Raw genomic sequence first — 25,587 nt, forward strand, 5'->3', positions numbered from 1 at the left:
GGCAGAGCTGATAGCGGTCCGCAAGGCAGGGTGCGCCAGTGAGGTCCTCAGAAGGATGGTAATGGCCCGCAGCGCGGGGTACACCAGGGAGGCACTTGGTAGAGCAGAAATGATCCACAGAGTGGAGTACCCGGGAAGTTCCAGGGAAGCCCCAGGTAATGGAGCAGGTAGGGTTCCAGGCAACAGGCCCTCCGAGGAGCAGATAGCCAGGACGAGAGAGAGGCCCCCGAGGAGCGGGTACCTGAGACGTCCACGCTGGAAGCAGGAACTGGAACACAGGATCCTCAGGAAGTGAGGCGGAGTTAGCAAGGAAGGATCTCTTTGCCAAGTCAAAGTGGGAAAAGCCAGGAAGGAGTTAAGTAGTCCCAGGAAGTGACGTCATCAACCGGGGTTCACCCTAGGGTTCCCGCCTTGGGCCCTTTAAATGTAGTCCTAGTAGCACGAGCACGCACCTAAGAAGGACCGCGGGCAGAGCAGGGAACGGCGGCAGGGTCTTTACCGCAAAACAAGGGGAGACGCTGAGATAAAGTCGTGGCGAAATCGGAGGGGCTACTTTTTGGCCTTGTCCTCCTTGCTACTAACCAGAGACTGTGATTTTATTGAGTGGTGAAGCTTCTGAAAGCTATCTGGGATCTCCTAACACCCTTCCCGCGCTTCAGCGATCCAGCTCAGGCTGGACACGCCCCCAACTCGAAACGTCATCAAGGGGAGACGCTGAGATTAAGTCGCGGCGAAATTGGAGGCGTCGCGCGTCGAAGGAGCGAGTCAAAGGGGCGAGCCCCTTCGCGAGATCCGAGAGACACCGAGAAAGTACATCTACACTATGGATATCCATACCATAATGGGACAGGGACGGTACAGTCCTTACATTAAGATTCTTAACCCATACTATAAATCAAAAAGTATTAATAGGCAATGTCTGTGTCCTATTAGCCCGGCAATGGTAACATACTCTGTCCTTTTTACTGTTGTAACGATTATGTACTGTAATGCACAGTCTATTAGACAAAAAATTCCAATTTTTGCAGATATTGTTAAAGATAAGAAACCGGATTTCCTATTAATAACCGAATCCTGGTTAGCAGAATCAGATACGGTCCTATTAAATAGTCTATGTTCGAAAGAATATGTTATTTTTTCCCAGTCTAGAGTAAAACGTAAAGGAGGAGGAATTGTTGCCCTTAGAAAAGCATCCCTTAAACCGAGTAAGAAAATAATCGTAGATATAGACCCATTTGAAATGCTCATAATCACAACTTCCCTTCTAAATATAGTGATTATGTATTGTCCTCCTACTACCTTAGAAACTCAGTTATCTAAGTTTTTAGAACTTATCACTACAATGAATTTGAATTTTGAAAATACTATTTTAATAGGTGATTTTAATATGCATGTGAATGTGTTAAATAAGTCTATGTCTACCATTGCATTTTTGGAAGCTATGAAAGGTTTAGGTTGGCTACAATTAATTTCTTCACCTACTCATAAAAAAGGTAATACATTAGACTTAGTATTTTATAATCCCACAGTTTTCACAATACCCCTAGATAAGGTGAAGAATGAAGAAGTACCTTGGTCTGATCATCATTTAATCTTTTTCCCAGTAAATATACAGAATCAACATAGGGACAATACTACAAAAAAAAATGGTTGAAGTTAGAAGAAAATTTACTAATGAGGAATTTCTTACAGAATTGTCTGACAAGTTAGATACAATAATGCAAAATGATATCGAAAATACTCTTGAATGTTGGAACAATACTATAAAAGATACACTAAATACAATAGCTCCTGCAAAAACTATTATGATACAAGAGGAAAGTAAAGAACCCTTGGTTTACAGACTCATTACGTAAGCAAAAAATACTGTTAAGAAAAAAGGAGCGTCTATGGAGAAAACATAAAAATTCTCACACAAAAAATAGTTATTTTGCTCAGTTAAGAGTGTATAGATCTGAGATTAATGCAGAAAAAAAGAAATATTATGCACATAAAATTAATCTAGCAAATAAAAATCCTCATGTGTTATTTAACATTGTTAAATCTTTAGTTTCTTCCCCGAGTCATGAGTCTGCTGAAATTGATAATAGCTTCTGTGATAAAATAGCCATATTTTTTCAATCAAAAATTGAAAACATTATAATTGATTTTCAGAACTTGCCCTACCCTGTTTATCCAGATCAACCTGTTGTACATACTTGGAGTTCTTTTGATAAAATTACTATAGAGACAGTACAAAGACTAATCAGTAAACATAAGCCATCTAACTCTCACCTAAACCCCTGTTCTGGTAACTTATTTAAAGATCTGGCGGCTCATTTCCCAGAATTGGTATGTTCAATCATAAATCAATCTTTAGAAACGGGAATCTTCCCTCGTCACCTGAAGCAAGCTTCCATTACCCCTATTCAAAAGAAAAAAACTTCTTCTATGATGGATCTTTCAAACCTTAGGCCCATTGCGGCTTTGACATCTTTATCAAAAATCATCGAATCCTCGGTTTTGTATCAGTTAAGAGAATATTTATCAGATTATGACATCTTACACCCAAATCAACACGGATTTAGAAAGGGTTACTCAACTGAGACCCTTCTTCTCTCTACATTTGATACCTATATAAGAGGATTCGATTCCAATATAGACTATCTGTTAGTGTTATTGGACATATCTGCAGCGTTCGATACGCTTGATCATAGAATTCTCTTATCCAGACTTCAAAGTATAGGGTTACAAGGTACAGTATTAAACTGGTTTGAGAGCTATTTTTCAGACCGTTGCTGGCAAGTTAATTTTAAAGGTAAATCATCACAATTGTACACTCAAAAAACAGGGGTGCCACAGGGGTCTTCTCTATCACCAGTGTTGTTTAATATATATCTTCTTCCACTGTGCCAGATACTGTCAGCCTTGGACTTTCAATTTAGAATTTATGCCGACGACATACAGCTTTACGTCCCTTATAAAACATCTTGGACAGAGACCATCTCATTATGTAATTTGTACGTAAAGACAATTGAACAATGGCTAAGCCATAGTAGGCTTAAACTCAATTAAAAAAAAAACGGAGTTACTCCTGTTAAGTGTGATCGAAAATCCTATCAACTGTCCGCCTTCATCGGTCACACTAGGTACAGAGGTGATTGAGATAAAAAGAGTAGTTCGCAATTTGGGAATACAATTAGACTCCAACTTGTCCTTAACTCATCACATTTCTCATCTGATTAAGACTTCTTTTTTTAAATTACAGACAATAAAAAGGCTAAAGCCTCTTCTATTTAAATCAGATTTTCAAATGGTCATTCAAGCTATTATTTTCTCAGGTCTAGATTACTGTAATAGTCTTTTTCTGGGTCTGTCGGATTCCACCTTAAGACCTTTGCAACAGATTCAGAACACTGCTGCTCGTTTGTTAACAGGAGTACCTATGAGATATCACATCACCCCCGTATTGTATGGGTTACACTGGTTACCCATTAAGTTTAGGGTGAAATACAAAATTTTGTCATTCATACATACACTAATTCATGATCCGGATTCTACCTGGCTCTGCACTTAGGTCTACCTCCAAATATCTTCTTGATGTGCCTACTGTCAGATTGGCTAGACTAAACATAACTAGGGAGAGGGCTTTTTCTGTGGCGGGTCCCATTCTATGGAATTCGATTCCAAATACCTTGAGATCTATTACGGATCACAAGGAATTTAAAAAGGCTTTGAAAACCTACCTATTCACGATAGCTTATGCCAGAATTGAGGAAAAAAATACCCTTCCTCAAAGTTCCTCATAATGTCAGTACCAGGTTATGATATGTTGGACCCTTAACAGCTTGCTTATTCTAATCACTTAATAATTTATGGCTTCTGGTTTTTTAACTTTTGTATATTTTCTGGCTTTTTCTTGTTTTTTGTAATAATTTTTAGTTTAGGCTCTTTAAATGAGTCAGGGATTATATTTACACGATGTATTTTTTTTCAAACCTTTTACTATATTTTTATTTATTTTCTGTTTATTTTTATTTTTATTTATTAATTTTTTATTATTTTTGCCTTGTTATAAATTGAACTTGTGAACCATTTTGGTCGGATACTCTCCGTGAAAATCGGTATATAAAAGTTTTTAAATAAATAAATAAATAAGGCTCCTTGTCGGAGGTTCGTGCAGCGAAGAGAAATGCGCTGCAGGCATCTCCTCTGGCCTGCAGCCGTGCCGGAAACCCTCCCCAGCTGGAAGGTGAGTGGGATCGGCCGTGTGGTTCGTGGCCAACCAGCGTAACAATATGTATATTCAAAAAACTAAACCACTCACTCAAACTTCTCACAACAACTTACCTCACTACAAAAGCGCCATTCAAAAAACAAAACATGTCTCAAAATCAGCATAACATTCCCGTGTTCACAAAAGATGCCCAGGTCCATCCAAGTACACTCTCCGGCGGCAATCTTTAAAAATCTTTACAAACCAATCAGAAATAATCCCCAGCCCTCCAAACGACCAATAGAAGAGATTACCAACCTATCATACACATATCTTATCAACAATCAAAACATGACACTCTGCCATTCCAATCCAGTTTATCTCTCATATGCCAAGCCCCCGTATCTCACAAACGTAAACAGAGTTACTACTCGCCTAAACATGAACTCAATAAAATGCCTCCCACTCTACATCCTTGTTTAAACCATTAGGTGTTACAGTATTCCATTTAAATATGAATTGTTGATCCATCTTCTGCAGCTAATGTCCACTGCCATGATGGTATCGGTTCTTCTCTGCCCCAAAACACAAAACTTTAGATCCTCAAACTGATGTGAAAATTCATACCAATGCTCTTTTTTAGGTAAGTTTTGGGTAGTTAAATTGATATAAATATAATATAGGAGTATTGAGGAAGATATTTTAAGAGGTTTTTTTGTATTTTTTAATTTACAGTGCCGAATACTTGTTTGCGAGATCCCGGATGTAAGCAGTGCAAGAAGTATCCCCTGATGAAGCCCTCTGAGGCGAAACGAGGAACCTTGTTGGGAGGGATTGAAGACAGCGGCAGTAGGATCGAGATGGTTTGATAATATTGAAGATTTAGTGTGGGATGAGTAGCGATAAGTGTTTCAGAGAGTTTTAGATTATTTTGGATATTTTGTATGTTTTATTGTATGTATGAGTGTGGACTTGCTAGAGACATAAAGTTCCTGGATGTAATAAATGATTGCTTCATGGAGCAATTGGTTCAGGAACCAACAAGAGAGGGAGCTATTTTAGATTTAATTCTTAGTGGAACGCAAGATTTGGTGAAAGAAGTAACGGTGGTGGAGCCACTTGACAACAGTGATCATAACATGATCAAATTTAAACTAGTAACTGGAAGGGGGACAATAAGTAAATCTGCAGCTCTAACACTAAATTTTAAAAAGGGAAACTTTGATAAAATGAGCAAAATAGAAAAAAACTGAAAGGTGCAGCTGCAAAGGTTAAAAGTGTTCAACAGGCATGGACATTGTTTAAAAATACAATCCTAGAGGCGCAGTCCATATGTATTCAACGCCTTAAGAAAGGTGGAAGGAAGGCAAAACGATTACCGTCATGGTTAAAAGGTGAGGTAAAGAGGCTATTTTAGCAAAGAAAACATCCTTCAAAAATTGGAAGAAGGATCCATCTGAAGAAAATAGGATAAAACATAAGCATTGTCAAGCAAAGTGTAAAACATTGATAAGACAGGCGAAGAGAGAATTTGAAATGAAATTGGCCATAGAGGCAAAAACTCATAATAAAAACTTTTTTAAATATATCCAAAGCAAGAAACCTGTGAGGGAGTCGGTTGGACCATTAGATGACAGAGGGGTTAAAGGGGCTCTTAGGGAAGATAAGGCCATTTCAGAAAGACTAAATGAATTCTTTGCCTCCGTGTTTACTAATGAGGATGTTGGGGAGATACCAGTTCCAGAGATGGTTTTCAGGGGTGATGAGTCAGACGAACTGAACTGTGAACCTGGAAGATGTAGTAGGCCAGATTGACAAACTAAAGAGTAGCAAATCACCTGGACCGGATGTTATGCATCCTAGGGTTCTGAAGGAACTAAAAAATGAAATTTCTGATCTATTAGTTAAAATTTGTAACCTATCATTAAAATCATCCATTGTACCTGAAGACTGGAGGGTGGCCAATGTAACCCCAATATTTAAAAAAGGCTCCAGGGGCAATCCGGGTAACTATAGACCAGTGAGCCTGACTTCAGTGCCGGAAAAAATAGTGGAAACTATTCACAAGATCAAAATCGTAGAGCATATAGAAAGACATGATTTAATGGAACATAGTCAACATGGATTTACCCAAGGGAAGTCTTGCCTAACAAATCTGCTTCATTTTTTTGAAGGGGTTAATAAACATGTGGATAAAGGTGAACCAATAGATGTAGTGTATTTGGATTTTCAGAAGGCGTTTGACAGAGTCCTCATGAGAGGCTTCTACGAAAACTAAAAAGTCATGGGATAGGAGGCGATGTCCTTTCGTGGATTACAAGCTGGTTAAAAGACAGGAAACAGAGAGTAGGATTAAATGGACAATTTTCTCAGTGGAAAAGGGTAAACAGTGGAGTGCCTCAAGGATCTGTACTTGGACCGGTGCTTTTCAATATATATATAAATGATCTGGAAAGGAATACGACGAGTGAGGTTATCAAATTTGCGGATGATACAAAATTATTCAGAGTAGTTAAATCACAAGCAGACTGTGATACATTACAGGAGGACCTTGCAAGACTTGAAGATTGGGCATCCAAATGGCAGATGAAATTTAATGTGGACAAGTGCAAGGTGTTGCATATTGGGAAAAATAACCTTTTCCTGTAGTTACACGATGTTAGGTTCCATATTAGGAGCTACCACCCAGGAAAAAGATCTAGGCATCATAGTGGATAATACTTTAAAATCGTCAGTTCAGTGTGCTGCAGCAGTCAAAAAAGCAAATAGAATGTTAGGAATTATTAGGAAGGGAATGGTTAATAGAACGGAAAATGTCATAATGCCTCTATATCGCTCCATGGTGAGACCGCACCTTGAATACTGTGTACAATTCTGGTCGCCGCATCTCAAAAAAGATATAGTTGCGATGGAGAAGGTACAGAGAAGGGCAACCAAAATGATAAAGGGAATGGTACAGCTCCCCTATGAGGAAAGGCTGAAGAGGTTAGGACTTTTCAGCTTGGAGAAGAGACGGCTGAGGGGGGATATGATAGAGGTCTTTAAGATCATGAGAGGTCTTGAACGAGTAGATGTGACTCAGTTATTTTCACTTTCGAATAATAGAAGGACTAGGACTAGAAGTTAGCAAGTAGCACATTTAAGACTAATCGGAGAAAGTTCTTTTTCACTCAACGCACAATACAGCTCTGGAATTTGTTGCCAGAGGATGTGGTTAGTGCAGTTAGTGTAGCAGGGTTCAAAAAAGGTTTGGATAAGTTCTTGGAGGAGAAGTCCATTAATGGCTATTAATCAATTTTACTTAGGGAATAGCCACTGCTATTAATTGCTTCAGTAGCATGGGATCTTCTTAGTGTTTGGGTACTTGCCAGATTCTTATGGCCTGGATTGGCCACTGTTGGAAACAGGATGCTGGGCTTGATGGATCCTTGGTCTGACCCAGCATGGCAATTTCTTATGTTCTTATGTTTGGATGTGGTTTAAATTTTTGATGGGATTTTTGGGTTGCTATGGGGTGTGTTGCCGCAATTATGTTACAGATAAAATATATGTTGATTTATGATACGTTTATTATGTAAAGACAGTAAACTATTTTTGTATTACAATGATAAATGATTTTCTAAACATTTTCAGGCCGATACAGAAAAATGCGTGGGAGAGCCAGCGAGTGCCCGCTTTCCCGGCGCGCACACAGGCCACTCTCCTGGGCGCGCGATACAGGAGGGTGGCCTATGCAAGTTAGGGCCCGCGGTAAAAAGAGGTGCTAGGGACACTAGTGCGTCCCTAGCGCCTTTTTGACAGGAGCGGCGGCTGACAGCGGGTTTGACAGCCAACACTCAATTTTGCCAGCGTCGGTTCTCAAACCCGCTGACAGCCACAGGTTCGGAAAACGGATGCCGGCATAATTGAGCGTCGTCTTCCGGGCCGATTTTAAATTTATTTTTTTTTTAATTTTTTTTTTTGGGGGCCTCCGACTTAATATCGCTATGATATTAAGTCGAAGGGCATACAGAAAAGCAGTTTTTACTGCTTTTCTGTACACTTCCCTGGCGCCGGCAGAAATTAACGCCTACCTTTGGGTAGGCGTTAATTTCTGAAAGTAAAATGTGCGGCTTGGCTGCACATTTTACTTTCTGAATCGCGCGGGAATGACTAATAGGCTAAACCCAGAGCGCACTGTACTATACTGTATCAGCCTGACTGTAATAATTTTGTATTGGATTCTATACTATATACTATTATAGATTCCTCTGTTCAGGGAGTATTATTGTTAGCAGATTGACTACTGCTACCCCTGCAGTCTGTGACAAAGGGGTACAGAACAATCCGTGACTGACGCAGCAACAAAAAGCTTTTGATAGAGATTGATAATCAGTGACCGTAACATGCCCAGAAACAAAGCTGATGAAAATTTGAGATAATGACGCTCAGTAAAAGAAACAGAGAGACCATGTTAGTGACAATACATGAGACACTGAGTGAACATGATGATAATGTTACAGACCCAAACATTGCTAGTGACATGACAGTGATAAGCACACTCAGAGGCACTGACAGTCGATGGCAGTAATAGTGAGAGAGTCACAGGGACAGTGCAGGGGAGAGATGCAGTGCTAAAGACAGCAGGAGGCAGGGAGAGTCACAGTGACACTCCTAATGATAGTGACAGGGATAAGCACACTCAGAGGCACTGACAGTCGATGGCAGTAATAGTGAGAGAGTCACAGGGACAGTGCAGGGGAGAGTAGCAGTGATAAAGACAGCAGGAGGCAGGGAGAGTCACAGTGACACTCCTAATGATAGTGACAGGGATAAGCACACTCAGAGGCACTGACAGTCGATGGCAGTAATAGTGAGAGAGACACAGGGACAGTGCAGGGGAGAGTAGCAGTGATAAAGACAGCAGGAGGCAGGGAGAGTCACAGTGACTCTCCTAATGATAGTGACAGGGATAAGCACACTCAGAGGCACTGACTGTCGATGGCAGTAATAGTGAGAGAGTCACAGGGACAGTGCAGGGGAGAGTAGCAGAGCTAAAGACAGCAGGGGGCGGGCAGAGTCACAGTGACACTCCTAATGATAGTGACAGGGATAAGCACACTCAGAGGCACTGACAGTCGATGGCAGTAATAGTGAGAGAGACACAGGGACAGTGCAGGGGAGAGTAGCAGAGCTAAAGACAGCAGGAGGCAGGGAGAGTGACAGTGACACTCCTAATGATAGTGACAGGGATAAGCACACTCAGAGGCACTGACAGTCGATGGCAGTAATAGTGAGAGAGTCACAGGGACAGTGCAGGGGAGAGTAGCAGTGATAAAGACAGCAGGGGGCAGGGAGAGTCACAGTGACACTCCTAATGATAGTGACAGGGATAAGCACACTCAGAGGCACTGACAGTCGATGGCAGTAATAGTGAGAGAGTCACAGGGACAGTGAGGGAGAGTAGCAGTGCTAAAGACAGCAGGGGGCAGGGAGAGTCACAGTGACACTCCTAATGATAGTGACAGGGATAAGCACACTCAGAGGCACTGACAGTCGATGGCAGTAATAGTGAGAGAGACACAGGGACAGTGCAGGGGAGAGTAGCAGTGCTAAAGACAGCAGGAGGCAGGGAGAGTCACAGTGACACTCCTAATGATAGTGACAGGGATAAGCACACTCAGAGGCACTGACAGTCGATGGCAGTAATAGTGAGAGAGTCACAGGGACAGTGCAGGGGAGAGTAGCAGTGCTAAAGACAGCAGGAGGCAGGGAGAGTCACAGTGACACTCCTAATGATAGTGACAGGGATAAGCACACTCAGAGGCACTGACAGTCGATGGCAGTAATAGTGAGAGAGACACAGGGACAGTGCAGGGGAGAGTAGCAGTGATAAAGACAGCAGGGGGCGGGCAGAGTCACAGTGACACTCCTAATGATAGTGACAGTGATAAGCACACTTAGAGGCACTGACAGTCGATGGCAGTAATAGTGAGAGAGTCACAGGGACAGTGCAGGGGAGAGTAGCAGTGCTAAAGACAGCAGGAGGCAGGGAGAGTCACAGTGACTCTCCTAATGATAGTGACAGGGATAAGCACACTCAGAGGCACTGACAGTCGATGGCAGTAATAGTGAGAGAGTCACAGGGACAGTGCAGGGGAGAGTAGCAGTGCTAAAGACAGCAGGAGGCAGGCAGAGTCACAGTGACACTCCTAATGATAGTGACAGGGATAAGCACACTCAGAGGCACTGACAGTCGATGGCAGTAATAGTGAGAGAGTCACAGGGATAGTGCAGGGGAGAGTAGCAGTGCTAAAGACAGCAGGAGGCAGGGAGAGTCACAGTGACACTCCTAATGATAGTGACAGGGATAAGCACACTCAGAGGCACTGACAGTCGATGGCAGTAATAGTGAGAGTCACAGGGATAGTGCAGGGGAGAGTAGCAGTGCTAAAGACAGCAGGAGGCAGGGAGAGTCACAGTGACACTCCTAATGATAGTGACAGGGATAAGCACACTCAGAGGCACTGACTGTCGATGGCAGTAATAGTGAGAGAGACACAGGGACAGTGCAGGGGAGAGTAGCAGTGCTAAAGACAGCAGGAGGCAGGGAGAGTCACAGTGACACTCCTAATGATAGTGACAGGGATAAGCACATTCAGAGGCACTGACTGTCGATGGCAGTAATAGTGAGAGAGTCACAGGGACAGTGCAGGGGAGAGTAGCAGTGCTAAAGACAGCAGGAGGCAGGGAGAGTCACAGTGACACTCCTAATGATAGTGACAGGGATAAGCACACTCAGAGGCACTGACTGTCGATGGCAGTAATAGTGAGAGAGACACAGGCACAGTGCAGGGGAGAGTAGCAGTGATAAAGACAGCAGGAGGCAGGGAGAGTCACAGTGACACTCCTAATGATAGTGACAGGGATAAGCACACTCAGAGGCACTGACTGTCGATGGCAGTAATAGTGAGAGAGACACAGGGACAGTGCAGGGGAGAGTAGCAGTGATAAAGACAGCAGGGGACAGGGAGAGTCACAGTGACACTCCTAATGATAGTGACAGGGATAAGCACACTCAGAGGCACTGACTGTCGATGGCAGTAATAGTGAGAGAGTCACAGGGACAGTGCAGGGGAGAGTAGCAGTGCTAAAGACAGCAGGAGGCAGGCAGAGTCACAGTGACACTCCTAATGATAGTGACAGGGATAAGCACACTCAGAGGCACTGACAGTCGATGGCAGTAATAGTGAGAGTCACAGGGACAGTGCAGGGGAGAGTAGCAGTGCTAAAGACAGCAGGGGGCAGGGAGAGTCACAGTGACACTCCTAATGATAGTGACAGGGATAAGCACACTCAGAGGCACTGACAGTCGATGGCAGTAATAGTGAGAGAGACACAGGGACAGTGCAGGGGAGAGTAGCAGTGATAAAGACAGCAGGAGGCATGGGGAGTCACAGTGACTCTCCTAATGATAGTGACAGGGATAAGCACACTCAGAGGCACTGACAGTCGATGGCAGTAATAGTGAGAGAGTCACAGAGACAGTGCAGGGGAGAGTAGCAGTGCTAAAGACAGCAGGAGGCAGGCAGAGTCACAGTGACTCTCCTAATGATAGTGACAGGGATAAGCACACTCAGAGGCACTGACAGTCGATGGCAGTAATAGTGAGAGAGTCACAGGGATAGTGCAGGGGAGAGTAGCAGTGATAAAGACAGCAGGGGGCAGGGAGAGTCACAGTGACACTCCTAATGATAGTGACAGGGATAAGCACACTCAGAGGCACTGACAGTCGATGGCAGTAATAGTGAGAGAGTCACAGGGATAGTGCAGGGGAGAGTAGCAGTGCTAAAGACAGCAGGGGGAAGGGAGAGTCACAGTGACTCTCCTAATGATAGTGACAGGGATAAGCACACTCAGAGGCACTGACAGTCGATGGCAGTAATAGTGAGAGAGTCACAGGGATAGTGCAGGGGAGAGTAGCAGTGCTAAAGACAGCAGGGGGCAGGGAGAGTCACAGTGACTCTCCTAATGATAGTGACAGGGATAAGCACACTCAGAGGCACTGACAGTCGATGGCAGTAATAGTGAGAGAGTCACAGGGATAGTGCAGGGGAGAGTAGCAGTGCTAAAGACAGCAGGGGGCAGGGAGAGTCACAGTGACTCTCCTAATGATAGTGACAGGGATAAGCACACTCAGAGGCACTGACAGTCGATGGCAGTAATAGTGAGAGAGACACAGGGATAGTGCAGGGGAGAGTAGCAGTGCTAAAGACAGCAGGGGGCAGGGAGAGTCACAGTGACTCTCCTAATGATAGTGACAGGGATAAGCACACTCAGAGGCACTGACAGTCGATGGCAGTAATAGTGAGAGAGTCACAGGGACAGTGCAGGGGAGAGTAGCAGTAGCTAAAGACAGCAGGGAGGCAGGCAGAGTCACAGTGACACTCCTAATGATAGTGACAGGAATAAGCACACTCAGAGGCACTGACAGTCGATGGCAGTAATAGTGAGAGTCACAGGGATAGTGCAGGGGAGAGTAGCAGTGCTAAAGACAGCAGGAGGCAGGGAGAGTCACAGTGACACTCCTAATGATAGTGACAGGGATAAGCACACTCAGAGGCACTGACAGTCGATGGCAGTAATAGTGAGAGAGACACAGGGATAGTGCAGGGGAGAGTAGCAGTGCTAAAGACAGCAGGGGGCAGGGAGAGTCACAGTGACTCTCCTAATGATAGTGACAGGGATAAGCACACTCAGAGGCACTGACAGTCGATGGCAGTAATAGTGAGAGAGTCACAGGGACAGTGCAGGGGAGAGTAGCAGTGCTAAAGACAGCAGGAGGCAGGGAGAGTCACAGTGACACTCCTAATGATAGTGACAGGGATAAGCACACTCAGAGATACTGACAGTCGATGGCAGTAATAGTGAGAGAGTCACAGGGACAGTGCAGGGGAGAGTAGCAGTGCTAAAGACAGCAGGAGGCAGGGAGAGTCACAGTGACACTCCTAATGATAGTGACAGGGATAAGCACACTCAGAGGCACTGACAGTCGATGGCAGTAATAGTGAGAGAGTCACAGGGACAGTGCAGGGGAGAGTAGCAGTGCTAAAGACAGCAGGAGGCAGGGAGAGTCACAGTGACACTCCTAATGATAGTGACAGGGATAAGCACACTCAGAGGCACTGACAGTCGATGGCAGTAATAGTGAGAGAGACACAGGGATAGTGCAGGGGAGAGTAGCAGTGCTAAAGACAGCAGGAGGCAGGGAGAGTGACAGTGACACTCCTAATGATAGTGACAGGGATAAGCACACTCAGAGGCACTGACAGTCGATGGCAGTAATAGTGAGAGAGACACAGGGACAGTGCAGGGGAGAGTAGCAGTGATAAAGACAGCAGGAGGCAGGGAGAGTCACAGTGACTCTCCTAATGATAGTGACAGGGATAAGCACAGTCAGAGGCACTGACAGTCGATGGCAGTAATAGTGAGAGAGACACAGGGATAGTGCAGGGGAGAGTAGCAGTGCTAAAGACAGCAGGGGGCAGGGAGAGTCACAGTGACTCTCCTAATGATAGTGACAGGGATAAGCACACTCAGAGGCACTGACAGTCGATGGAAGTAATAGTGAGAGAGTCACAGGGACAGTGCAGGGGAGAGTAGCAGTGCTAAAGACAGCAGGGGGCAGGGAGAGTCACAGTGACACTCCTAATGATAGTGACAGGGATAAGCACACTCAGAGGCACTGACAGTTGATGGCAGTAATAGTGAGAGTCACAGGGACAGTGCAGGGGAGAGTAGCAGTGATAAAGACAGCAGGAGGCAGGGAGAGTCACAGTGACACTCCTAATGATAGTGACAGGGATAAGCACACTCAGAGGCACTGACAGTCGATGGCAGTAATAGTGAGAGAGTCACAGGGACAGTGCAGGGGAGAGTAGCAGTGCTAAAGACAGCAGGAGGCAGGGCAGAGTCACAGTGACATCTCCTAATGATAGTGACAGGGATAAGCACACTCAGAGGCACTGACAGTCGATGGCAGTAATAGTGAGAGAGTCACAGGGACAGTGCAGGGGAGAGTAGCAGTGCTAAAGACAGCAGGAGGCAGGGCAGAGTCACAGTGACACTCCTAATGATAGTGACAGGGATAAGCACACTCAGAGGCACTGACAGTCGATGGCAGTAATAGTGAGAGAGTCACAGGGACAGTGCAGGGGAGAGTAGCAGTGCTAAAGACAGCAGGAGGCAGGGCAGAGTCACAGTGACACTCCTAATGATAGTGACAGGGATAAGCACACTCAGAGGCACTGACAGTCGATGGCAGTAATAGTGAGAGAGTCACAGGGACAGTGCAGGGGAGAGTAGCAGTGCTAAAGACAGCAGGAGGCAGGGAGAGTCACAGTGACACTCCTAATGATAGTGACAGGGATAAGCACACTCAGAGGCACTGACAGTCGATGGCAGTAATAGTGAGAGAGACACAGGGACAGTGCAGGGGAGAGTAGCAGTGATAAAGACAGCAGGAGGCAGGGAGAGTCACAGTGACTCTCCTAATGATAGTGACAGGGATAAGCACACTCAGAGGCACTGACAGTCGATGGCAGTAATAGTGAGAGAGTCACAGAGACAGTGCAGGGGAGAGTAGCAGTGCTAAAGACAGCAGGAGGCAGGCAGAGTCACAGTGACACTCCTAATGATAGTGACAGGGATAAGCACACTCAGAGGCACTGACAGTCGATGGCAGTAATAGTGAGAGAGTCACAGGGATAGTGCAGGGGAGAGTAGCAGTGCTAAAGACAGCAGGAGGCAGGGAGAGTCACAGTGACACTCCTAATGATAGTGACAGGGATAAGCACACTCAGAGGCACTGACAGTCGATGGCAGTAATAGTGAGAGAGTCACAGGGATAGTGCAGGGGAGAGTAGCAGTGCTAAAGACAGCAGGAGGCAGGGAGAGTCACAGTGACACTCCTAATGATAGTGACAGGGATAAGCACACTCAGAGGCACTGACAGTCGATGGCAGTAATAGTGAGAGAGTCACAGGGACAGTGCAGGGGAGAGTAGCAGTGCTAAAGACAGCAGGAGGCAGGGAGAGTCACAGTGACACTCCTAATGATAGTGACAGGGATAAGCACACTCAGAGGCACTGACAGTCGATGGCAGTAATAGTGAGAGAGAGACAGGGACAGTGCAGGGGAGAGTAGCAGTGCTAAAGACAGCAGGGGGCAGGGAGAGTCACAGTGACACTCCTAATGATAGTGACAGGGATAAGCACACTCAGAGGCACTGACAGTCGATGGCAGTAATAGTGAGAGAGTACAGGGACAGTGCAGGGGAGAGTAGCAGTGCTAAAGACAGCAGGGGGCAGGGAGAGTCACAGTGACACTCCTAATGATAGTGACAGGGATAAGCACACTCAGAGGCACTGACAGTCGATGGCAGTAATAGTGAGAGAGTCACAGGGACAGTGCAGGGGAGAGTAGCAGTGCTAAAGACAGCAGGGGGCAGGGAGAGTCACAGTGACACTCCTAATGATAGTGACAGGGATAAGCACACTCAGAGGCACTGACAGTCGATGGTAGTAATAGTGAGAGAGTCACAGGGACAGTGCAGGGGAGAGTAGCAGTGCTAAAGACAGCAGGGGGCAGGGAGAGTCACAGTGACACTCCTAATGATAGTGACAGGGATAAGCACACTCAGAGGCACTGACAGTCGATGGCAGTAATAGTGAGAGAGTCACAGGGACAGTGCAGGGGAGAGTAGCAGTGCTAAAGACAGCAGGGGGCAGGGAGAGTCACAGTGACACTCCTAATGATAGTGACAGGGATAAGCACACTCAGAGGCACTGACAGTCGATGGCAGTAATAGTGAGAGAGTCACAGGGATAGTGCAGGGGAGAGTAGCAGTGCTAAAGACAGCAGGAGGCAGGGAGAGTCACAGTGACTCTCCTAATGATAGTGACAGGGATAAGCACACTCAGAGGCACTGACAGTCGATGGCAGTAATAGTGAGAGAGTCACAGAGATAGTGCAGGGGAGAGTAGCAGTGCTAAAGACAGCAGGGGGCAGGGAGAGTCACAGTGACACTCCTAATGATAGTGACAGGGATAAGCACACTCAGAGGCACTGACAGTCGATGGCAGTAATAGTGAGAGAGTCACAGGGATAGTGCAGGGGAGAGTAGCAGTGCTAAAGACAGCAGGGGGCAGGGAGAGTCACAGTGACTCTCCTAATGATAGTGACAGGGATAAGCACACTCAGAGGCACTGACAGTCGATGGCAGTAATAGTGAGAGAGTCACAGGGACAGTGCAGGGGAGAGTAGCAGTGCTAAAGACAGCAGGGGGCAGGGAGAGTCACAGTGACACTCCTAATGATAGTGACAGGGATAAGCACACTCAGAGGCACTGACAGTCGATGGCAGTAATAGTGAGAGAGTCACAGGGACAGTGCAGGGGAGAGTAGCAGTGCTAAAGACAGCAGGGGGCAGGGAGAGTCACAGTGACTCTCCTAATGATAGTGACAGGGATAAGCACACTCAGAGGCACTGACAGTCGATGGCAGTAATAGTGAGAGAGTCACAGGGATAGTGCAGGGGAGAGTAGCAGTGATAAAGACAGCAGGGGGCAGGGAGAGTCACAGTGACTCTCCTAATGATAGTGACAGGGATAAGCACACTCAGAGGCACTATCAGTCGATGGCAGTAATAGTGAGAGAGTCACAGGGATAGTGCAGGGGAGAGTAGCAGTGATAAAGACAGCAGGGGGCAGGGAGAGTCACAGTGACACTCCTAATGATAGTGACAGGGATAAGCACACTCAGAGGCACTGACAGTCGATGGCAGTAATAGTGAGAGAGTCACAGGGATAGTGCAGGGGAGAGTAGCAGTGCTACAGACAGCAGGGGGAAGGGAGAGTCACAGTGACTCTCCTAATGATAGTGACAGGGATAAGCACACTCAGAGGCACTGACAGTCGATGGCAGTAATAGTGAGAGAGTCACAGGGATAGTGCAGGGGAGAGTAGCAGTGCTAAAGACAGCAGGGGGCAGGGAGAGTCACAGTGACTCTCCTAATGATAGTGACAGGGATAAGCACACTCAGAGGCACTGACAGTCGATGGCAGTAATAGTGAGAGAGACACAGGGATAGTGCAGGGGAGAGTAGCAGTGCTAAAGACAGCAGGGGGCAGGGAGAGTCACAGTGACTCTCCTAATGATAGTGACAGGGATAAGCACACTCAGAGGCACTGACAGTCGATGGCAGTAATAGTGAGAGAGTCACAGGGACAGTGCAGGGGAGAGTAGCAGAGCTAAAGACAGCAGGGGGCAGGGAGAGTCACAGTGACTCTCCTAATGATAGTGACAGGGATAAGCACACTCAGAGGCACTGACAGTCGATGGCAGTAATAGTGAGAGAGTCACAGGGACAGTGCAGGGGAGAGTAGCAGAGCTAAAGACAGCAGGGGGCGGGCAGAGTCACAGTGACACTCCTAATGATAGTGACAGGGATAAGCACACTCAGAGGCACTGACAGTCGATGGCAGTAATAGTGAGAGAGACACAGGGATAGTGCAGGGGAGAGTAGCAGTGCTAAAGACAGCAGGAGGCAGGGAGAGTCACAGTGACACTCCTAATGATAGTGACAGGGATAAGCACACTCAGAGGCACTGACAGTCGATGGCAGTAATAGTGAGAGAGTCACAGGGACAGTGCAGGGGAGAGTAGCAGTGCTAAAGACAGCAGGAGGCAGGGAGAGTCACAGTGACACTCCTAATGATAGTGACAGGGATAAGCACACTCAGAGGCACTGACAGTCGATGGCAGTAATAGTGAGAGAGTCACAGGGACAGTGCAGGGGAGAGTAGCAGTGATAAAGACAGCAGGAGGCAGGGAGAGTCACAGTGACACTCCTAATGATAGTGACAGGGATAAGCACACTCAGAGGCACTGACAGTCGATGGCAGTAATAGTGAGAGAGACACAGGGACAGTGCAGGGGAGAGTAGCAGTGATAAAGACAGCAGGGGGCAGGCAGAGTCACAGTGACTCTCCTAATGATAGTGACAGGGATAAGCACACTCAGAGGCACTGACAGTCGATGGCAGTAATAGTGAGAGAGTCACAGGGACAGTGCAGGGGAGAGTAGCAGTGCTAAAGACAGCAGGGGGCAGGGAGAGTCACAGTGACACTCCTAATGATAGTGACAGGGATAAGCACACTCAGAGGCACTGACAGTCGATGGCAGTAATAGTGAGAGAGACACAGGGACAGTGCAGGGGAGAGTAGCAGTGATAAAGACAGCAGGGGACAGGGAGAGTCACAGTGACACTCCTAATGATAGTGACAGGGATAAGCACACTCAGAGGCACTGACAGTCGATGGCAGTAATAGTGAGAGAGACACAGGGACAGTGCAGGGGAGAGTAGCAGTGATAAAGACAGCAGGGGACAGGGAGAGTCACAGTGACACTCCTAATGATAGTGACAGGGATAAGCACACTCAGAGGCACTGACAGTCGATGGCAGTAATAGTGAGAGTCACAGGGACAGTGCAGGGGAGAGTAGCAGTGATAAAGACAGCAGGGGACAGGGAGAGTCACAGTGACACTCCTAATGATAGTGACAGGGATAAGCACACTCAGAGGCACTGACAGTCGATGGCAGTAATAGTGAGAGAGTCACAGGGATAGTGCAGGGGAGAGTAGCAGTGATAAAGACAGCAGGGGGCAGGGAGAGTCACAGTGACACTCCTAATGATAGTGACAGGGATAAGCACACTCAGAGGCACTGACAGTCGATGGCAGTAATAGTGAGAGAGTCACAGTGAGATGTAAACAGGCAGGGAGACAGATGGCGGGAACGACTTTCTCACACGCGGGATTCTCCAAAATAAATTCCATAGCCCCCTGCTCACCTCTAACCCTTCACCTAAAACCTTTTATCCTCCGTGCGTCACAACCGCGCGCAGTGACGTCACGCACCCTGCAGGACCAGTATTGCCAAGTAAGCGGCTTTCCCACCAATTCGGGCCGCTGTTTAATTGTTAAGGCGGCTTTTTCTGCAGCGGGTGCTTTACGCGCTGTCACCAACGCTCTCCCTCCTTCCTGCCACGCTCAGCAGTAGCCAACACTGTGAGAATGGGGCGGGGCGGGGCGGTTCCCCGCGCATGCGCACGCATACCCCGACGTCACAGGCTGCCTGACAACCTCCTGGAATCCATCGCCCATTTCCGGACCGGAGGTGTTGAGAGTTGTGCGCATGCGCCTTCTCTTCTTTCCTGGGTGTAGCGAGCTCGGCAGGTTTGTGTTTAGAAACCACGGTGCGCCCAGGTGAAATAATTTGAGTGGTAGGAAATATTACATCTTTTTTTTTATTGCAGACAGCATGATATGTCTTATCTGAACCCCGCCCCGCGTGGTCGGAATGCTGTTGGGGAGGGGAAGGGCGGGGTAAGTATCTGAGGCTGGATCCTGGGGGAGGACTCGTATTCCGGATGCGGGGCTGAATAATCTTTCATTGGAGGACTTGTGGTACGCGGTCGTTATGGGAACGTGAAGCCCGAGTGTGCGCATTATGGCTCTGACTCCCGAGGCCCTGACGCATGATGGGAGGGGCGCGCGATGCCCTCTTCCCTCCGCCCTCGTGCTCCAGGTTCTGTTGCCGCTACACGGATGCACTAAGTCTCGCTTGGGCAAGACATTCAATCTGTCTAAGCGCCTGAGCACCGTCGATGAAGCAGGTTTTATTTACAGAATCTTCTTTAAAATACGAAGGTTCATGATGAATTCAGTAATATATTAGGTTTGTTTTTTTTTTAGAATTCCAAACCTTTAGAGATACGACCATACATTTGGAAGCAGATTTATAACAGCATTGGAGTTTGGAAGGGTATAGCTTGATTATTGAGAGTATTCTTATACGTTTGGATTCTTCTCCCCTTCCTACTCCTGACTCTGTGGGTTCCCAAAGGAGGGCTCACACAAGAAGGGTCCAACACACTTTATTTTGTATAGAGTTTAATAGTAGTGTGTCAGGCAGATTCTGCTTTGGTTTCATTATTCCCCAGTCAAGAGCTGTTTTAGTTCTGTGTCTTGCAACGCTGCAACCCTGGGAATGCTTGCTGAGTCCAGACAAAAGTAATTATTTCATAGCATGCCAGCTGACTTTATGGCAGTGCTTAGACATTGGCAGGCATGGTCAGAAACCACCAGCCCTACCTGGATATGCTGATCCTGTTTTACAGGCTGGGTCTCTCAGCCTCTTCTCAGGGTTTAATACCCCCCCAGCACAGGTTTCCCTCTCTAGATGCAGGGACCTCTCCTCTTGAGTCCCAACCACCTTCATATAGAGCCTTAGGCTCTCCTGCCTCTAACATTGATGGTTCCTAAATGTCTCTAAATACACAATGAATTAACAATACAGTAACTTTAATGATCACACTCAGTTTTAAATCTTTCACTCTTGGCTTCTTGGTTTTTTCTCTTTCTCTGTCCTTGTGAAATTCCCTGATGTCCACACCCTCCCAACAGGCACTCCTCTCCTCCCCTTGGCTATCTATCACAGTAAGGAGCTTCCTGTTTAGCTCTTGCTGTCTTCCTTGGAAGCATACAATGAGCTTTTGGTTTTATGCCGTAGGCTATATGGTCTTGCCTACCAGAAAAGTGTCTAGTTGGAACGGCTAATGGCACTCTAGCATTCATGTGGATCCCAAGACCATATAACCTACGGCATAAAACCAAAAGCTCATTGTATGCTTCCAAGGAAGACAGCAAGAGCTAAACAGGAAGCTCCTTACTGTGGAGCTTCACAACTGGCTCCAGTTGCCTTCTCCAGAGAGCATACTCTTAGCTAATTCTTGGGTACATGGGCATGTATGTGAGATGGGCACTAGCTAGCTAGTGTTCACTTCCATACGCGTCTGTGGAAAAGGTGTGGAAATGCTAGGCTAGAGGTGCAGTAGCTATGTCTTCACTCTGTTGGGGACCAATAGGTTGTCTAGCTATGCAAAGGTCATAGTGCAGCTATAAAGGAAACCGGTGCGATATGTATTGTATACAGGAACGTCAGTATATAAAAATTAAAAATAAATAAATAAATAAACCATTAGCCTCTTCCATTCTGAAGATATATCATCTCTGACCAAACAATGGGCCTTCTCTCTGGCACTGAATGCTATCATGACATGTCTTTAGTCAGAGAGCTCTTAAGACAAAAAGCTCTTAAGACAAAAAGCACACAATGAAAACAGATAACCAGAAAGCGTTTTTTTCAAACCTGTGACAACTTTATTACACAAAAAATATAGTCAACAGATTGAAAGCAAGTCAACATCTTTGGTAATCACATTCTGCAAGGACAAGATATCAAACTGCACATTATATTGTAACTGAAATGAACAGCACATTGAGTGTAGACCTGTACATATATTGTTCCAAATGGCAAAATTCTATATACAGTCTTACTATCTTATTGTTTTTCACAATTATGATTACAACAAAGAACATAGAAAGTGGAAGTAGCACCCCAATAGCTACAGTACAGTTCTGTTAGAGCTGATAGCACAATTATGTGATGTTAACCAAAAGGTGCAGACAGTCCATGTTGAAAGCGTGCACTCAAGGGGACAGCTTAAGTGTCAAGGCAGCATAGTTCAACAAGAAGGAAGCAGGAAGCATGGAGGCCAAGAACCAGGAGAAGACAGCACAACATGGAGGACTGAGGACCAGGAGAAGACACTGCAGCATGGAAGCAGGAGCCCCAGGAGAAGACACCGCAGCATGGAGGCAACAGCAGGATGAGATGAGACAGCAGCTAGATAGTGACTGGAGACCAAGGAGGCTAGAGTATGGGCAGAGCATTGAGAAGGGCCTTAGAAGTAGACAGCAGGACAACACTGGCAGACAGTAGATCATCCCCATCATCAAGCCGGTACAGGAACTCTAGTCAGGATGGGCCCAGCAGGCTTCTTCCATCTAGCCGGCACAGAAACTATACAGAGGCCCGACCAGGCTTGTTTTGGCAAGTCATGTTACTTGGAGTTATATACCACCAGTTCTGCAGCTTCATGGCTTTTACTTAGGGGCAACATGTCTTCAGGAGTCCTACCCCTGGCTCGACTCTCGGGCCAGGAACTGGTGTGGAGTCATGGTATGCTGGAGAAGGCACAAATGGAGGCTCTGGCATGCGTTGTAGAATCAGAGTCAATACGCTGATCATGTTGTTGAATAATGTAGCCACCATTGTTAGAGCTTGCATGGGTTCTACACTCTGATTATGCAGGGCCTGGGTTTGACTGTTGACAGCCCTCCTCAGGCGCACTAGCTCTGCCCATATGTGGTGGAGGTGAACCCTATGCCTCCTTTCCAGCTAGTCCAGCTGCTCATGCATCAATGGCTCTGTTGGTGCTGGTGCTGTGATGGTCATGGCACGATCTGAAGTTTGTGCTTCTAAAAGTGGCATGATGGAGCTGGTGGACTGCTCCTGCTTAGTGCCTGCTGCCTCTTGCTGGTGACATGGTGCGCTTGAAAGAGGTTGCACTGACTCAACTGGCTCCCACTGCAGGCTGGGTTCCTCCATGAAGCCTGTAATGTTTAAGCTGATATTGAGAGGGCTTGCTAAGCCGAGAGTTCCAGTATCTTCATGTGATCAGGAGGCTGGTGTTGCTGCTCCTCCTCCTTGCTGAACTGTGTCTGTGCATCTATGAGTAAGGTTGCCCAGAAAAGTGCTGCAGCGCTGCTGGTCCCTAGGGCTTGATGGCTGGAACCGGCTGAGTCCTGGGTGAAAGCCGTGGAAAAGAAGAAGACATAAGAACCAATGCCAAGAAGTACACATGTACCGTTTGGCATAAGATGAGCCCTTTGCATCTCAATCAATGTGAGCATCTTATGCCAAATGATGTGGACAACTGTAGCAGCCTTGCCATTTACAAGTGAGGTGAACTTACCGGCTCCAGCTCGCGTGGTATCCAGTTGCTCAACCATGCCCATAAAGACATCCAGTCCCAGCCATTGGACAAGGTGCTCTTCCATCAATGTTAATACTATCGGATAAGGGGCTCCTCCTCTGATTTACCATAGATATTTGTTCTGGTTAGACACCTTCATTTTCACTTGGGTCTCGATGTTGCGATATTTGTGGGCCAGCTGCTCCGCACTACATTTCATGCCACTGCGCCTGGATACTGCCTGGATTATGGTACACTAGATCTGGCCCTTGGATGCCCTCAATGTTTTGGTAGCCCAGTTGCCGAAGAGCACTGTATAATTCTCCAGGACCCCTGCAATTATCATCTCATTGTCCTCCACACTTAACTTTGAAGCCCTCAGATGGGCGCGCTCTGCTGCCGGGCTGCCAGAACAGGGTGCCACTTCCGTTTCCAAAGATAGGTCCTCACTTTCCTCACTCTAGCTTCCACTCCCCTCTCCCCTCCCTTCCTGCCCCCCCCCCTTGCATCTGCCATACCCACTTCCATCCCCTTTGCCCTCTCTGTCTAGTCATAGCCTGCCATCCTCCTCCCTCCATTCTCGCCTGCCTCCTCCCTCCTCCCTCCTTCCTCCTCCCCCTATCCCTTCCCTCCTGCATATCTCTACTTCTGTCCCTGTCCCTACTCCTACTCTTCCTAGCACTCCTGTCCTCATCCACCTGTCTCCTCTCCTCCCTCTTACCCCTCCTCTCCTCATGCCTCTCTTCTTTCTCCACACCTCTCACATTCCATCCTCCCCACCACTCCCCTCCCACAATACCACCACTCCCCCACGTCATCACTACTACTCCTCCTCCTCACAAAAAGACTGATAGACAAACCGGACTAACAACTTTCACTCCAACAAAGAAGACAAAAGACCAAAATAAAGAGAAACAGATGACAACAAAAGACCAAACAACGCATTCAGGATATCGAATGAAAATAGCTCCTACTAAACTCATCAACTCTTCTCTTTCCAACTCCTGACACCTCCTCAGAGAGGCAATTGCAGGAAGCCTGTAAATATGAACCAAAAAAATAACACGCCATGCATAAATCATCATGCGCTGCATAAAATGCCACATGCCGCACTGATGCACCGCGATAATATTTTGTGTGTCGCAAAAATTGTTTATGCAATAGGGTAGGCAAGAAATTACCCTAATGCCATTTTCTTATTGCAGGCACTATTTCTTCTATATTTATAGCAATTTAATGAATTTAGGCCTTTTTTCTCAGTGTTGTGTTCCTAGTATGAAAAGGAATTTGAACATAGAGGCAGCAGCTTTGGATATCTTGACCCCATTTGAAAGTTCCAGCTTGTCAGTTTTTTTTACAGGATTCCCAAGACATTTCAACCAAAGTCACTCTTAGGATTACTTGTGTATTTAAAGTACAAGAAGCAGTCTTTTTGTGGCAAAAAATGTAAAAATTTCCTGATGTGGTGAATGAAACCCAGATAAGGAAGTGCTTTTTACAGCTCAAGTAACTTGTACTCTTACTGGGTGCTTCCTTTTTCCTGAAATTTCCCTTTAAGTATATTAAGGGTAGATTTTAAAAACCCTGTGCGTGTAAATCCCGGGGTTTATGCACATGGCTGGGCCTTGTGCACACCAGGCGAATTTTCAAAGAGGTCCGGCCAAGTGCGTAAACCCCGATACGCACACAACTGCTGGGCCTCTTCAGAGGGGCAGGCTGGGGGGATAGGGGCAGGCTGGGGCAGCACCATTGAGCACTGTCCTGAAGACTTCAGCCTTGGGACCTGAAGTAAGTTATAACACAAAAAAAATGTAAAAAGATAGGTGGGGAGGAGAGGGGAAGAGAGAGAGAGTTTAGGTGGGAGGGTAGGGAAATTCCCTCCCAGTCCTCTCCTTAATTGGAGCAGACTGGGAGTGAACTGGGGAAGGCCCAATTGCGTTGCTGCATGGAAATTGCAGAAATCCCACCCCACCCCCCCTTGTGCACACCGTCTGCAGATGTGCGCGTGTGCACATTATAAAGTCTACCCCATAATCACCCATCGGAGGAATTAATTTATGTTTTTTGGATCCTACTCATTTAAAATCATTTTTGCAGGACAAACAGTGTGAGTCATGAGTTGGAAGATGGGAGCCAATAAGAAGGAATTATTCTAGCTTGGGTGGAATCATTGTTTAATTCTTGTTTCTTCTGTTTGTTTGTTTTTTCCTTTACCCAGAATATATTATGTGGACTTCCGATGTATTATAAATTAGAAATTTCTTTATTGTAATTATTTTTCCCTTTGTAATTCATCATTCATTGATTTAATTAATTTATATGATTAAATGCCAATAAATATATTCAAAAAGAAAAAATAAAATTTTAAATTCAGAGAAATACACTTTTTCTTTCTATTTAAGTCTCCCAAATCCAACCACCCCCCTCCCCCACGAGCACCTCCCACTTGCCTACCCAACTGTTGCGTTTGTGG

The 25,587-nt window shown here is 46.3% G+C and overlaps 2 protein-coding genes across 2 annotated transcripts in view; both read right to left on the reverse strand.

Annotated features, from left to right (window-relative positions):
• LOC115089460 (synembryn-B-like) overlaps positions 1-19,322 on the reverse strand; it is a 161,345-nt gene extending 142,023 nt beyond the window's left edge. The window contains exon 1 of the mRNA XM_029597551.1: positions 19,086-19,322. The gene's annotated coding sequence lies outside the window, so the exon portion shown is untranslated. The remainder of the gene's footprint in view (positions 1-19,085) is intronic.
• A 3,463-nt stretch (positions 19,323-22,785) lies between these two features.
• The window catches only part of RFX4 (regulatory factor X4), a 501,498-nt gene continuing 498,696 nt past the window's right edge, over positions 22,786-25,587 (reverse strand). The window contains 1 exon segment of the mRNA XM_029597552.1: positions 22,786-22,944. Within this exon segment, the coding sequence (XP_029453412.1) occupies positions 22,786-22,944 (159 nt within the window).

The sequence above is a fragment of the Rhinatrema bivittatum genome, chromosome 4, assembly GCF_901001135.1.
Source record: "Rhinatrema bivittatum chromosome 4, aRhiBiv1.1, whole genome shotgun sequence".
NCBI lineage: Eukaryota > Metazoa > Chordata > Amphibia > Gymnophiona > Rhinatrematidae > Rhinatrema > Rhinatrema bivittatum.